Source organism: Hippoglossus stenolepis, chromosome 12, assembly GCF_022539355.2.
Source record: "Hippoglossus stenolepis isolate QCI-W04-F060 chromosome 12, HSTE1.2, whole genome shotgun sequence".
Classification (NCBI taxonomy): Eukaryota; Metazoa; Chordata; class Actinopteri; order Pleuronectiformes; family Pleuronectidae; genus Hippoglossus; species Hippoglossus stenolepis.
Window position 1 is genome coordinate 5,785,643 of NC_061494.1, and position 17,618 is coordinate 5,803,260.

General features: G+C 39.9%; 1 protein-coding gene across 1 annotated transcript in view; it reads right to left on the bottom strand.

Moving 5' to 3' along the window:
• Positions 1-17,618, bottom strand: part of dntt (deoxynucleotidyltransferase, terminal) — an 84,161-nt gene that overhangs the window by 19,424 nt on the left and 47,119 nt on the right. The window contains exons 9-10 of the mRNA XM_035172782.2: positions 16,348-16,596; positions 15,860-15,943 (exon numbers count right to left, since the gene is read on the bottom strand). Coding sequence (XP_035028673.1) covers positions 15,860-15,943; positions 16,348-16,596 — 333 coding nt within the window. The remainder of the gene's footprint in view (positions 1-15,859; positions 15,944-16,347; positions 16,597-17,618) is intronic.

Consider the following 17,618-nt stretch of genomic DNA (forward strand, 5'->3'; position numbering starts at 1 on the left):
AGAAAGAGAGAACAGAGCAGCGCTGCAGGTGTGTGATGATGATTGAATCATACTTTTCGATGGTTTATCAGAATCAGATCAGAATCAGAAATACTTTATTGATCCCGAGGGGAAATTGTGTATGTTACAATAGCTCCATGCAAGACTTACATGCTGCTGTTTGCAAATATTAACAACTTGTTCAAAAAAACATTGCATTGGTATTTTTTCCCTCCATCAGATATTTGTCCAATATATAACATTTTAATTTAGTCAGTTAATGGTTAATCAGGTTTTGGCGGTCAGTTATCGGTCAGAAGAAAAACAAATCTGAATGTACATCTTCAATCAAGCTAATATAGTCACCTGCCCATAGACTGGAAGGAAGTGACTATCGATCAAAGATAACATGCAGCAGAAAGTGTCGCGATAAATAAACAAACCAGTAAGGTTTCCATTTGAAACACTTGCCTTAAACAAAGCAGTGAAACTGTTTTCTTGGCTCGTGTGCAATGACCTCATTTACACCCCAATAACAAAATCTGGAACATCCAGATAATGAACTGGCTGATAGTATTTGCCGTTATCTGTGTTTTCTGTAGTCCTTATTGATTAGATGCTGCTTTGGATGAGCACAGAGAGGCAGGTGAAAAGGTTCTGAGCAGAAAAACTTTACTTACAAGAGGCTTTGTTTGTACCATGGTCATCATTGTCAACACGTAAAGAATATATGGGAATGTGTGGAGTGTCCAAATAACTTGTGAGCGGAAAAACAAAACCCACTCACTTCCACTTTTGACTACATTTGGTCCTGAGATACATCAAGGCAGCGACTCGGAAAGGGACCTGCAGAGCCCCATTGTTTCGACACACCATGCAGACATCAGAGGTGATGGGTGGATGCTACTTCCTTGTTGTGTGTGTGTAACAATCCGAGGGACCGACATCAGGAGATTGTGGTGGCTGAGGCAAATTGCCAGTTATATCCCACAACTGAATTGTGATATTATCTTACTTCTTATGACCTGAGCCACCCAACATCTATCATGTTCATCTTCCAGTGGCAGCCTCCCTTAAAACTAACATCGTGAGATCGCCACTCCAAGCAGCTCTGCACATGTTGTGACATTCAGAATCCCCTTTCTGACTAGTTAGGCCCAAGGGGGTATGGAAATTTCCCAGAATGCCTTGCAAATCACAGGCAAGCTGGGAGAGAGACCCACAAATGTAGCAATTTCTCCATTAATACGGATTAAAAAATTATGATATAGTGATTGTAATATCTTAGTATAATATTGTTTCAATATGTATTATTGCTAGCGCGCTAGCGTTAGCAATAATACCAAATAACAAAGCATCCTGAGAGGATTGATTCACTTGCATTAGCATAGATGTCATTTGGATATTATAGGTTTGTCACTTTAGTAACTGCAAACAACAGCACTGGTTTATTTAAGATCTCAACAATGTTGTTACAATGACATCCCAGGCAAAACTTTTTGTCTCATCTGTTCATCATCGACGAGTGCTGATGATGTTTTTCTGGGTTTCCGCGACGACTACTGATGATGTAATGGCTTCTTGAAGGGCTGTCTACCCCTTGTGAGTCCGTTTCATGGGGCAAGATAACCCTCGAACACAAGGGGTAGGGGTAGGGAGAAGGGGTGAAATGGGATTGGGCCTAAGTCTTCATCTGCCAGATCAGGCCATAAACCTACAGTAATTGTTTCTTTAGCAGTTTGTGCAAATGTCACACGTTGTTGCATTAACCTGTAGTGTAGTGTACTACCACATTTGCTAATGTGTACATTATCTACAAATGAAAAATAAGATTCACAATCATGTGCAGCGATTTTTTGCATTATTTTGTGTGAAAATACTTTTTCCAAACCACACACAAATACCAAGCAGCCTGAAAACATGTAAAACAATTTTACGAATGCATGCATCACAACCTGAATACATATTTATATTTTGCAAACAGTCTTTTACTTCAGCTTCACAGAACTGTTCATACATGGTTGAACTACTCTTTAGTACAAGCACACACTGGCCTCAACTATAGCAAAAGCATTGGGAGGCAGAACAAAAACAAAACTGAAGAAAAATATCAGAGCAACAAAAGTGAACAACAGGTCTAATAGAAAAGCTGATTGTCTCAACAGTAAATAATAAGAATGCCTCCAGCTCGTCCTGCAAAACCCAAACCTCCTGGTTTCCACACCTGCAGAGCCCTTCTGTCTATCCACATGTTTCCCCACTTTACTCTCCCTTCCACAAATTATGACTGCAGCAGGATTTTACTGCTGGCGAAGCTCCCTGCTTGTTTTGAGTTTGTTGCCTGGTGTTCCTAGAAAGCACCTGTTGGCAACATTTAAAATGGTCCAATTTTACAAATCCTATTTACAAATCCAAATGAATCTTGTAATCTGTAATTCCCCGTCCTTATCTCCCGCCTGGGTGGGAGCTTCTCTTGAAACCTAAGACAAGGTTTTACGAGAGTAACCCAGAGCGGACAGCCTGTAAATATGAGATATGTTGAGATTCTTTAAATCCTGCACTCTGATCCAAGCTTAAGAAACTACTCCCCATCCATCTCTGCTCTGCTCCCACATATCTCCATGCAGTATGTGGGTCTATTATTCTAACTGCGCAATTTTACCCAGACACTGCTGTCACATCACAGGGTGTTGTGTTTGTCAGTTTCTTGTTGGCTCTGTGGATGATAATCAGCCATTTAAGTTATGTGACTAGTAGTAGGGGACATAATGAGTGTGTTATAATCTTTAATGACGAGATGACGTTTCTACCTGCAGTGATGACATTGATACCCATGGTGGTGACATTTCTATCTGCAGTGATAATATTTGCACCCACAGTGATAACTACTCTACCCACAGTGAGGACGTTTCAAGCTATGACCACACATCTGCATTACATTCCCCGACAATGAAATGGTTTAATGCTATGACTCCAAACAAGGATGACAATGTAACTTGTCGTTATGATGGATCCTCACTTAAGCAAGCTATGAATTGCTTCTTGGTGTGGCTGTCAGGCTGAGACCCCACCTGGTGTGCGCAGGTCTTGCAAATAGTCTTGTAAATCAATCATCAGTTAATCTTTATTTTATAGCAACTTTCAAACAAATCAATTGCAGTTCAAAGCGTTTAACAAGCAATTGACAAAATGTTAAAAAAAGGATTAATGTGTTTAGAAACCAATGCACTCATACATTGTAAAGGATTACAAAGTAGATGATGATAAAACAGTAAACGTTAATAAAAAGACAGAATTAATAATAATAAGAATGAAATTATAAAATACCATAGGTTTTTAGTTTACGTTTAAAAACATCTATATTTTCAGCTCATCTCAGATCTTCTGAGAAGCTGTTTCATCGCCTCGGAGCATAATGGCTGAAAGCAGCATCACCAAATATTTTTCTCCTGCTTTGTGGAAAAGGTCTTAAGAAAAGTCCTTAACTCGTCCAGATGAGTCCAAAAAGTCACAGTAAATCTCAAAGCAAGTTATAACTACAATCATTTTCACAGTAGCGCTGTGAATGAATCACCACAGACTACAGCTAACCTCAAGAAGTTAACGACATAACGAAAGGACAAAGACCAGCACGAACATTGATGAGCATTTTAACGCTGGAAAGATTACCAGGAGTTGAAATGGGTGAAAAAGGATGAAGAGGTTGTAAGGTTAAGTTCAAATAACAGTCACTCCCCACAATCGCTTAACCCACCTTTAACTCTATCTTAACAATAAAGAACAAACACCCTATCTTAAAAATGATATATTTCAAACTAAAGTTATTTTGACCATATTGATGTTTACTAATTGGGACATTATTTGCAATAATCATTTGTAACTCGACTGGTTTTACTTTAAAAAAGTTGTAAAAAGTATTTTGCAGCTCCAGAGGGAGCTTACGAAAATGTCCTCGGGTGGTATATATGTGTCATTCATGAGACCATGTGGTATTCAATTCAGTTTAATGTGCTTGCAATTTTCTCTTAGGTTCATTAATCATAATGTCTGAATCTGAATTATTGATGATGAATTAAATATGACACAGAAATCAACTATAAAATAAAATTTGTGTCTAAATAACATGATCAAAACTAATATTTAGCCAATGAAATATGTAATGTGTTTAATGTGAACATTGATTTTTTGTGCCATAAACAATTTGTAAAAAACAAATTTCCAAAGATATGGAAAGTATGCAACTACTACCCCTGCAGAGTGAGAGACATCTGTAGCTGAAACCAAGTCTTCACATTTAGGAACCAAATTCAGAACAATTGACTTTGTTCATAAAAGTTTATAAATGTGCTGTATTTGTTAACAATACTATGAATAAATTGTATAACTGTGATGTACAAAATTAGTTTTTTATTTAACATAATGGCCTTTATATATAACAGCCTCCACTCACAGTGGAAGTACAGTTGTTAGCAAATACATGAATAAACAATTGTATCAGCCAACAGCTACACAACATTGTTGCAACCTACTAAATATACTAGTCCTGATCCCCACTTAAAGCTGTAACACATTTACATATTCATCAAAGTGTGCATTCACACCTTAAACACACTACGTCTTATTCAGGTCATTTAAATTCCTAACGAGGTGTAAATGAGATTCAGACTGAAGCTGTAGCACCCACATGCTTTTTTTTTAAACACTCTATGATGCACTCTACATGTTCTTGGCCAGTTTATGTGTCTAAATATGGCAAAAAGCGAGAACAATCCAATACCGAGTGCAAAATCAACAACTAACAAACCACACGCAGCCTAATAATAAAACCGACCATCCACAAACCACAAAGGATTAGAGGGAGGGAGGAAAGAAAGAAAATAAGAATTCAATTTCTGTACCTGAGAACAGACACCCAGTGTAGCAATTACCAGTGTAATGTTCCTGGAATACTTCACTTCCGCAACAGTAATACAGTGACGATAGTTCAACTTGTAATCCACTTATTGTGCTTTGTCCTGTTTGTTTTAGTGCGAGTGAGAAAAAAAACTTACCTCCCTCCTCACTTACATTGTATGTTAATATGAGGACACACAACAGAATGTCTTACTTTAGCTGACTGATTCTTGCCATCGCTGCAATTGGTTGCGTAGAATGTGGGCAATGAACTGGAAAAATTAAGGTTTTTTTATTGCTTTTTATAAACAGCACTGGATTAAAACTGCCTAAGGTCTATAATGGAAACACAAATGGTGATAAAGTAGCATGAAATTGCTGCAAGCTTTTAATTGGTAAGGGATCATATTTGCTCTTTCATAATCATGGGCAGAGGGGTTGGTGGTGATGCTACCTTCATATATAATTCTCATTAATTCTGGAGAGAGGTGCCCCTAACATGTCGTTTACAAGCTGAGGAAAGAAACTGTAGAGGAGCTCATGTGTGAGTGCACGATTTGGCAGCCACGTGTGTACGTAGGTGAAGTAACACATTTCAAGGATTTCCTTTTTTAATTTTGTATGAACCCCTTCTCCCTCATCACCAGTAAACACAAATACTTCCACTATGGCACCAAACGCAAACTAATTAACTTTGGTTGAAAGCCAGTCGTCACCCACGAAGCACTGAATGAACTCGATCAACTTCTGACCTTGAGAAAAGGATCACAATGCATCGCTCCTCTTTCAAACGCAGCGACACCACGTCTATTTATCCACCTCTGTTAATTAAAATCCATAAGAGCAGACGCACCGCCAAGGTCGACAAGAAGCATTTGCAAATGTGCATGCTTTGTGAACAAACACACACACACACACACACACACACACACACACACACACACACACACACTTCTAGCTCGCACAGCACTCCATCTTTAAACGCCAATTTTTCCAATTCTCCCAGTACGCCACCAGGATGTTTGGAGGACAGAGACCGCACCTTCCTACGCTTGTGTGTCTGTCACAGCGTATGCTCAGGTGTGTGTGTGTGTTACAGTGTGTGACGCCCTGAGGGTCCCTGTGCCACCATCCGCTAAATTAAACTTCTCCGCCCCTTCCTCTGCTCGCAGAGAGCCGGCCTCCTTCCAGCCGGCTCCCATCCTGCTTCCAGGCGACAAACACTGCCTGTGTGAGCACTGAAGCCCGGCGAGCATTGGAAACCACCACTCCCCAAAGCCCAGTGCAATTGCCCTGTTATTGTCCACTCATCCACTGCTCAGAGGCTGAAAGAGAGTGGGGGGTCGGAAGAGCTGTGAGCACTCTACATCCAAAATATTGTAATTGGACATGTATGCTTCGTATTAACTTCTGCTGTTACCCACGGAGGATAGATGCAGAGAGGGAAGAGGTGTAGAGCACATTGTGGATAATAAACGTATCTACTCTAAAAAAATTGAATAAAACATATTTTGCTTTTCTGGGAAGTAGGGGGGCAAGCTGAAGAATAGAACAGTCTTTAAAGGAATTTCCTGTCGTCCTTCTTACTAATGTGTGTCTCACATTTGTGCACACAAGCGATCAGAACCCTTTTTACATATATCCTGCAGGAATCTAAAATTAGCACTACCTCAAAATCTACTCCAATCTACTCCTTGAGGTCTTTTGTATGAATGTGGGCTTTCCTAGATGTCCCAGTTAATGTTTTATTTGCAATAAAATCACTGCTCAAAAGAAATTATTCATGGCCTTACTTACTTTAAACTAGGTGTATTTTTTTTTCTCAAAAAATAATACACTTAAGTCAGAATATAAGTAAAATAAAACATTCACTGCAAACTGTAGGAAAGCCCTCATTCGTACAAATAGACCAGTTCGACGAGGTACATTTTAAATACAGCACTGTGTAGTGACTTTAACTACTACAAATGTCATTAAGTCCCTAAAATACACCCAGAAACAACCACCTACCTGCAATTAAAAGTCAACAATCAACCTAACCTGCATGTCATTGCCCTGTGGTAGGTAACAGGATTTTCTTCTTTTTTTAATTTCAGCCAATTACCTATTTGTTTGCTATGTTATTGTTTATTATTAATTTCCCATGATACTGCCACTGGAAATATTAAGAATTTAAAACAACTGTTGTTTCAGCACTTATTCACTAAATAAGAAATTGGGGATTCTTTTTTCATCTCTGACCAGCTATTCCTGCTGTGAGTTTAAAGTGATTAATCATGTGATCACTTGAGAGCTGCTCTTAATGCTTGCTGGAAGCTTGTTGCCGGATTTTCTTTGTTTGGTAAATACAGGCTGTGTTTTCTTTGGTGTATGCAAGTAAATATTTTATAATGAGACTAATGTTGAAGTGCAAAAAAGAATGAGAAGAAAAATAGGACATTTCTAGTCAAGCTGTAGATTTTAAAATGGTAAGACCGAAATTCTTTAAAGTTTACGGTGCAGAGTAGGTTTCCTTTTGTCATAACAGTGTTGTAATTTGATTAACACTCGGTTAGTTGAAGTGCAGAGAAGAGGTGTCAGGTAGAGCGAGAATATAAAAGGTCCTCTCATATCTGTAACTGTGCTTCAGGACTAAAGCCAGGCCATCGCTGCTCAAAGCCTTTTGACCAGAACCTCATTAATCACACTCCTACAACATGACATAGAGTAATTACCCTCTAGGAGAGATACATCGAAACACACACTCACAATATATAACACACTTTCAACTCACGGCATATGGAAGTATGTATAAATTTGCAGGAAACAATGGACAGTGAAATGCATTTAAACAAAACACATTTTTAACAGGTGTACTTTGTTTTGCAGCCTGTGAGTTCCTGAGCTGAAATACCACACACACACACGCACACACACACACACACACACACACACACACACACACACACACACACACACACACACACACACACACACACACACACACACACACACACACACACACACACAGTGAGTTTCAAGGGTAGACCCTGCCACACATACAGGGGTGGGTTTTTTCAAGGTGTTGGGCGGGTCATGAATGCCTCATGCCTGGGGAGGGAGTCAGTCTGTCTAGGCATGATGAAATTCTCCACCTGTCCTCATTCATCAAGCTCTCTACACATATTAATTATTACAAACCCTCAGACTTACAGCAGAGGACACAGGAACACACACACACACACACACACACACACACACACACACACACACACACACACACACACACACACACACACACAGACCCTCCCTCTCTCCCTCGCCGACACCACTCTGTCAGACCTACACTTCAGTTAAAATTCAACTGTGGAAGTCAGATACTGATGCTGGTCAGCAGAGTATTTCCAGAGGACGCCTAGATGTCAGTTACTGCCAGCAGGGCGTCCCAACCCAAACTTGACGGTGGAGGCTCGGTCATCAATCACGCCATGGTGCAAAAGCTTTCCTGGGTTGCATTTTGTCAATTCTGTTTCACAGTCACCAGTAACAAGAAAACCATACTGACACAGTAGCTTCTTTATTGATAAAAATAGCCCTTTATCACAGCGGGAACTTGAAGCAAGAGGAACAAGGGTCTGAATTTGGTTCCTGAGCCACAGAAATGAATGAAGGCGCACTAGTGCTTAAAAGTGATAGTTCAAATTCAAAGCCGGATTATTGTTCCATTACCTTACAGCTACAAACGCTTTTGTCAGGAAAAGGTTGCAAACAGTATTTAGTAAATACAGCATGATGTTCCTTTCACAAACTTTTGAGATGACAGATAATAGTCAAAATACATCAGATACGAATGTTGCCATTTTCAACATTTGGAGCCAGAGTCTGCGCAGGAGCACACTTGACCAATCATGAGTCATTCTCAGCTGTGAATTGTGACATTTCAGCCCATTTCTTAAAGCAACACAACAACAAAAAATGTGTATTTGAACAAACATCAGTGTGATAAGGACTTTCTAACTTTCCATCCAGTAACATGGAGGAGGTGGGCTTTATGACCTTTACTGCAGCCAGCTGGCTTCACTTTTGGGAAGCTGTCATATCGTCTACCCTTATTCACAGTCTATGGTCTTAACAGGATGTGAACAGAGGAAATACTACCACCTATTGAAAGATTAGAGCATAACAAGCCATCAAATTCACATCTGAACAATAGTACTGTTCTGTAGTGGTCCCAAAACGTAGAAGCATTGGGTATTTATTCAGACACCCGACTCTGCTCATGGTAACATTACTGTTGTCTCCATGATCGATCTTGGTGTCTGCCGCTGTGGGGGCTGTGTTGCCCCTTGTGTTCGACTTCGGGGCTCCCCAACCATTTTTCAGAGTCAATTTTATCATAACAATATTTGGACAAAAAATCAAACACAAGAAGACTGAAGTTGTCCAGTCGCAGCTACAGGTAGTAAACATCACAGTCGGACATGATGCAGTAGACCTGCGCAATTTCAACTGCGGCACTCAGCACTTAAAATTAAATGGTGACAAATCTATTATTCAAATTTCAACTGAGAGTGTAAACTATTAAACTAGATCTGACCGTTGTGAAAGATCTCAGGGTTCGCATTACCCAGAAAATGTGAGGATGGAGGACATTTTCGTAGAAGACATATTGACATGTCACAGTAAGAAAGGTGTGAATAACAACATTAACGGAGACTGAATTCAATTTGGCTGCTGTGGTTTTCAGATCCTGATATTGTACATGTTCCCTGTCACACTACCATGGCTTACTGGGATGATTGAAAAGAAGGGAGTCATTAATGATATCAGTGAGACCGGTGCTTTTCCTACTAAGACAAGTCAAAATGTAAATAGTCTGTATTTATATGGCACTTTTCTAGTCGACCACTCAAAGCACTTTACAGTACAAGTCACATTCACCCACTGAAACACACTCTATTTCTATCAAACACCGTTCATACACTGTCAGCACAGCCATCAGGAATAATTTGGGTTGCATTATTTTGCCCTTGTCAATACAGGATGTAGACTGGAAGTGCTAGAAATTGAACTGCCGACCTTCTGGTGGACGACCCGCTCTACCTCCTGAGACACAGCCGCATCCCATGTATGCTGTGAAGAAGTACTTTGGTCAACTTGCATACAGCATTCATTCACGCAGTGGGCAATCACTATAGCTGCCAGTATGACTGGTGGTTTAAATCAGGATACAACTGATAACATATTTTGTCAGCAATAAAAAAACATAGAATTGAGGCATCTGTAATTAATATTTTTCCAATAATAATTCATCAGATAATCAAGTCACAGTGACAATACATAATTACAACCTTAATGTGCAGCTCCCATCAGCTTAACAATGACTTTGAGTTCAGTTTTAAGCTGTCAAGCCTCCCTCCACTCTCACTGCTCTCACAGCGTCATTTTTTAACACTAAAGAAAAAGCTCTTAAAAAATCCCTGACAGAGCTAGCGACTAGCAGCTGAACATGGTGGAGCATTTACTTAAGTGCCAGAGACTTTCCTCAGAGGTCAAAAACAGCCTAAAAGACAATAAATATTGGACTCACAATAACTGTTCGGACTATAAAATGTCAAAAACTAGGGAAAACCTGTGACATATTTTCCAAAGCCCCAGATGACATTTCTTCACATTGTGTGTTTTGTCTGGCCAACCACACAAAATCCAAAGAGAAACAGAGAGACATTTTTGTATGTTAATTATTTTGACAATCCAAATTGCTCAAAGCCCTCTTTGTTTAACGATTATTAAATTAATCATCTAATTGTTTCATTACTAAGTGGAGCCATAAAAAAGCAGCAATGTGTTATGACAAACTATTCGCACCACACTCAGTTTCCTTCTCCAACTTTTTATGTCACAACATAAAAATTTGAAAGAACACCACTGTGGCAAGTGTTGTTGCTGTGTGTAAAAACTGTCACAACTCAAACCACAAAAAGCCGAGAAAAAACGAGAAACCATAAATTCCTCATTTAGCTCCTTCTTCAGGGCGTCTTGGACTGTCTGGTGAATATGGATCTGAAGTTTTGGTAATTTTTCAACATGGTTGGCAGCAGGAGGAAAAGCAGAGGAGAAAAGGGTGGACGCCAAACAAAATGGCATCAGATTATAGCTGTGTTTACTTTCAAAGAGCTGGGAACAGTGCTCCTCAGGCCCTTATCTCACACAGGGTATAGCCTGCTCATTTCGCTATGCGTGGCTTTATGAGCGAGGAACTCCAGCTGCCATCACCCGTCTCCTGATACTCGTAAAGCCTTGTGTTGTGGGGCCATTCCCTGTAATTGGTTTGTATTATACAGTATGTTCTCGCTACGGACCAGAACCTGCATCTTCAGCCATTTCACTAGTTTTTGGGTCTTGAATGTTAGTATCTTTCTCCTTTGAAAGTAAACTGAATCACAGCAAATGCTTCAAAGTAGAAATGTGTCTGTTGTGCGTGAACCTTAAGTCATTGTTGCTGTGACAGATGTGAGACGGCCCCCTCCCACAGCGATTCAAGGATTCCTCCTGAGTCTGTTCTTAATTGGGAGGAGAGATCATTAGTGTGAGTGTAGCCCTCTGATCTTTTTTTAAACATTTTATAATAAGAAGCGGACCAACTTGTTCCCGTTGAGAGCCTGTCTGAAGCCCACAAGATTTAAGTCCTCTAAATGACCGCCTTTGGTCCTTAACTGAGATGTCTCCGCTTCAAGTAGACATCACTCCCGTTTCTCTGACACCAGTACCATGAGCGGCGCACAGTTTCTGCAAAACCACCGGGCAATTAGAAGGGACACGGAAAAGTTCAAAACGCCATTAGCGCACCGTCCTAAGCGATACATTTGATCCCTTAAATGACGACCAAAAAGTAGGGGGCACTCCTCCTCTTCAAGGTGAACAGTCAGCTTTGTGTGAAGGCGGTGGCAGGACGGACACTGGGACACTTAATGGGTCTTCATTATGTTAATTACAGAGGTGATATGGAGCGAGGAATGAAAAACGGGTCACACTGTTGTGCGATTCTGTCTGAATGAACCACTTTAAGCTTTCTGATGACCTTGAAACTAGCCTGCGAAGTGATGTTGCATATCGCTTAAGTGAGCGGGAGTGAGTGCATAAATGTTTAAGCTGTTTTACTGCATTTTTAAATCCTCAACATCCTTACAAACTGATAATCTGTTTCAATCTCCTGATAATCTCATGTTTCCTGCCTCGTTAGAAGTTAAAGAATATACCACTTGGTGTTCTTTCTGAAAACATCACACTCCGACAAACACATGCAACATTTCTGTGGGAATGTGTGTGTATTTGTGTGTGGTTTCCCCCTGTCCACTCCACTTTATGGATGCCTGCACTGTCAGCAAGACTCGCTCTGCCCTTGCATTTTAATAAACACCATCTGAGTTGGCTGCTTGTGTATAATATCTGTCAGGCAGCTGCCACCCAGTGATCCCAGAAACTCTGACCTCTGCCCCCGGGGAGCCAGCGTTGGGACATCACGGAGACAGCGTGTCTTCTCCTGTCGATCCATGCAATGATACGCCTTACACCCTTGTCCCAGTCCACTCACAACTCAAACGCCTTGCCACTCTGCCCTATGCATTGGAAATGAGGCAGGGCTGCCTTACAGGATGCAATAAATAGTCAGAAGGATGGGATAAACTCGAGCCTCGGAGATGCCTGTCACAAAGATTGATGGTTCCCTGGAATTTGTTGTTGTCTTGCCAGTACTATAAACTTTTCCCTGCTGAATAATTGAGTTCTTCTGCTGAAGAGTCATGTCAGTCTTTTTATAAGTTTACACGCAGGCACTTTCAACAGTGTATCTATCGACTCCTCACTGTCAGAGTGGTGAGGATAAAAGAAAGCTGAGGTTGTGCTATAACAGCTGATGTACGACATACAAATGAGATTTAATACAAAGGCTCCATTGATCAAAAAATATCAAACTAAAACTTGCATTTGTTTGGTCTGCTGTTAGCTATATCCGACTTGTATTACATGCTATTCAAATCTCCTTAGTTGTTGCTCGCTGCATGGAAAGTAAAAATCACAGCCATCTGTCACCCCTGCCTCCAAACTCATCACACCTGATGTCAAAACTTATGATAGGAAAATGACTTCTCTGCATGGCTAAAAATATGAATTCCTCATTTATACTTTAAAATGCCACAATGCCACTATGTAAATTTGGGATTTTGAATTTTGGCTTTATAAATTGCTTAAGTAATTCACTGTCAAAATCTCATCAAATGAACGCTCTGTCAACAGACTGATTTAATAAATGGAGCTCTGTAGGAACTGTGTGTTATGTTTACTAGAAAAGAACCATAAAGACAGCAGGGAATCTTTCTTTTTGAAAGTTTTCGGTCTCTGCATCTCCATATCTCACAATGGAACATCAATGAAGTACCAGAAAAAACAAGGTGACGGCTGTATACATTACCTTGCAAACAAAGGCGGCACTTTATCCTGTTTCAATGCTCTACTTTGCCCATTTTCAAGTTGTTTTTTGATGTAGTGGAAACACAAACACATATTCTCCAAATGAGACTGCTTTAGGGTCCACGGGTCTGTGTGGTGGAAAAGGTTCTGATTGGGTAAGTTGTGAGGAATAGAAAGAGTTTATTCAATTCCAGTTGATATATGACATAAACAACTTGATATAATGCAAAGATTGCAAGTTTCAATATTGATAAAAACATGTAAAACAAATGTCTACACTTTTAATTTACGTCTTAATTGTATCACATGCTACTAAAACGCTCTTACTCGCTGTTCTCTGCATGGAAAGTGTTAAAAAATCACAGCCATCTGTCACCCCTGCCTCCGAGCTCATCTCACCTGTTGTCAAAATGGATTTTTCACACATGGAAAAATGACTTTTCCGCATGGCTAAAAATACCAGGTGTGCTATGAGTGACGGCCCGACTTTGTCATAGGTTAGCGTTTACGACAGCCCATCTTAACATAGCACTATTACCACCACTGCATGAGCCTTTCAACAACTACATGAAAACACACCAAACCACTGTTTCTCCCCTCCTGAAGCCAATTAAGTACATGATTCCAACAAAGGTGAGGTGTACCCAGACAAAACCTAATTAGCGCCAGCACCGTAGGCAAGCAAAGCGATAATTGGTTATTAAATTGCACGAGTTATTGTGTAAATATGTTTACCCGCCTTTACTGTGTGTATTTATATAATTGTGTAAGGTAAGATGGGGTTTATTTAATTTGGAAATGTGGAAGTTAACTTCCTGTTGCAATTATCTTCACATTTATAAGCTTGTGCCCTCACATATTGAAACATTGAGACGGTTTTGTTCATTCAGCTGTGTGTGTGTGTGTGTGAGAGAGAGAGAGAGAGAGAGAGAGCATGCTAAACCATGCCCACCTCCCACTAAACACTGTGATTTAATTAAACATGGTTGCTGCTCGCTCAGAGTGGAAACATGTATCGCACCGAAACATTTGAGATAATTTGTCAAACTTTTCTCGTGCTGGGGCCTTCAGTCACGCAGGCCCTAATCCCTATACCTTTAAGGACCAGTGCTTTGGCAGTTATTCACTCTGCCTGTTCATAAACACACAGTCAGTGGGGAAATGTGGCAAAGCACAACTCTGTGGAAAACGCTGATGTGATTGCCTTTGCACTCACTGCTGGTGGATTTTGATTCACACTCCATCTCACACTCCACTTCTATGTTTATCTGTGTTTTATAGAGAGTAGTATATTTTATAGTTTATTTTAAAGAGCAGAGCATTTTTGCTTGCATGCTCTTTGAGACCAGCCTAAAAAGAGTGGTTTGGTTTCTTCAGTGATTCAAAAACAGTTGAGTCTACGATGGTGTCCATTTCAATCATAACCATGTAAATTTAGATGGTACTATTCCACTTATATCATACTGACAAAAGGCCACATTTAATCCAACAATAACATCAGTCATTAAAATAAGTCATTTTGATCACTTTGATAGTCCTTTGATAATCTTTCACAGACATTATCGTCCTTACCTAAATACCTTGCTAGCTACCCAGCTACATTCATTAGAAATATAAAAACTGACAATTCAGCTGTACAGGATTTTGCAAGCTGTGGACAACAATTCTCAAAGACAATAACTCTTAAATCTAATTATTCCTTTGGTCGAGATTAAAATACACACTTGGCAACTGCAACCAGCACAATGTGATCAACACTTTAAATCACTGTATATGCTGAAAAAACCCACTCAATACTTCAACATGTCCTGGGAAACACCTTTGTGTAAAAACACTTGTCTTAGCTGTCGGAACCTGGATGCAAGAAAAGTCCAATCCCCACAAACTGAAATGGTGCTTTTACTTTTCTGTTTTTGCCTGAACTGTTGTGTGTACTCACGGAGGTGAAAATGTCTCACACTTATAGGAAGTGGAAATCAAATAATCTGCCGAACCAAACACATCTGCTCCTTCTCATCCCTTTCTGTAAAATCTGGTATTTGGTGACTCCATATTGATCATGATGCCTCCTGCTGGCAGTGGTGGCCCGTGGCAAACGTAATAAATAATTAAGATTAAAATTAGATATCTAATCCCGAACATGTTTCAGCTAAAGATGCCCAAATGTGGGTAAACACTCCGTTGTTACTATTTGCAGCTTGTATGATGAGCTGTTAACATGCGAGTTTGGAACACATTGTGCATATGGAGGGCCGAGCAGGGAAGTGGAGTATGTCGGAGAATGGAGACGAAATCTGAAGTTGAAATGTTTTTGTGTAAATCATTGTTACAGTTGAGGTATGAATGTCTCTATCACATTTCATCAGCATGTGTTAAGCTATTTCTGTCTTAACCAAATAGTTCAAACATATACATTGTGGCATTTGTTTAAACCACTAGTTTAAATGTTATCCAATAAATCTTTGCTAAACTTTTGTTCAGTATTCAGTGACTGAGCGAAAACAGTTTGTTGTTGTGTATCTAATGATGCACTGGGTACCTTAGTTTTGTCGTACAGGGTGTGGTTGTCCAAAAGCATCCGCCGCTCTAATCGAGCAAAACTCCTCAGGTCTCTCTCAAACTGCTGTGGAAGAGAAGGATCAATAGTCAGAAATCAAATATCTGTTTTATTTGTCTGTTTATATGGAACTGAAAGGAAAAAAGCTGAATGTATTTTGTCTTCCTGTGGGAGTTTTTAGCTTTTTACATCATCAACAAGAAGGTATTTGGATATGGCAGGCACTTGTTTATAATATTATACACTTGCATGTCTTTGTATACATTTTCAATATATCAAGTTTCTATCAAGGTGATTTAGTTTTCTGTCCTTGAGGTTGTTCTTGTGCCCGGGCAACATTTTATCACATGGTGTTGGCCGGACAATGAATTATCAATCATCACAGCAACTTGTACTTTTTGCTGTTGTTCTAATCATTGATTGCCCCTGAGGCTACCTCACTGTCATTCAGTCTCTATAATCCTTCATACCCTGGAGCCGGTCCAGCCCAGCAGTGCATAAGCGAAACGATCCAGAGGCGGTGACACCAGGTCCACACGCACAGCCCTCCAGCCCCTGTCGTCTTCCTCTGCACAGTTGAGACCTCCCTCCACTTTGCTTGCCTTCAGCCTCAAGATCAGGAAGCACTTTGCAAATTGATCCATAGCCTCAAACTTGAGGCTGGGAAGCTTGGACCATTCAAAGGTGGAGGCCTGGTAATCACAATACAGCAAAATGCCCTGGTGAAGAGAGAAAAACTAAGTTTAATAGCATGAACATCTGTTAGGTTATAGATTTATGTCTACTGCAGGGTTTATATATCCTATTAATAACTTTATCAATGCAGGTTTTCCCTTTATAGATTCTTGCTTCTCCGAAAACATCAGCCTCTCAGTTGGACACATAAATCACAAACTAGTCTATCTATAACAATTAAAGTACAGGCATACTTGTTGGATAAATCCAAACTTTACTTTCTTTAACTTCATGCAACTAGAATTAGGAAAATGCTTTCATGGGTTTAGGTGAGTGAGTTTAAGAAGGACTGCCACTCGATCAAGCTTCAAGGGAGCATCCAGGAACACTGACAGCAAAAAACCCTGGTCATCAGGGCAGCCACAAACCCAGCTGACGATCACAGTCTGAAAGCTGCAAGGTGTTGATCCAGACGTTGATCTTGAATTTATTCCAAAGCTGAAACTAAAGTAAGGATGCCACATTTGAAGTGATGAGGTCAAAAGGATTAGGCACAAACATTCACTTTACAGAATTTGGTGGTCAAAGGTCAAGATAAACGTGACCTTGGAAAACATGTTTTTGGCAATAACTCAAAAATTCCTCAGCTAATTATGAGAAAATACATGTATACCAGTATAAGCAGGTATGCAAGTTCTCTCTGCCACCGAAAGTAGTTTTTAAGTTTCTTCATAGTTTCGATGTAGCAAAAGTAAAAATTGCACCTATTTAAGTCATTAAATCTTCACTACAAACATTATTGTTTGTCCCAATTTTCTTTTTCTGTGTTTGTGTATCCATTTGTCTGCATTCCATCTTTTTCTCATCAAATCATCAACTCATTTAAACTGAGTGTAAAGAAACCGGCTCATCACGCCGCTCTAAACCAGATCATCAGGTAACCTATGTGGTACAACACTTTGCCCAAGCTTTTACTTTTAGATAGGTTTGCATTTAAACGACTCAATTACTTGAAGCCTGTTCAATGTTTACACTGAAAAGCACAATTACAGTAAAAAAGTCTCAC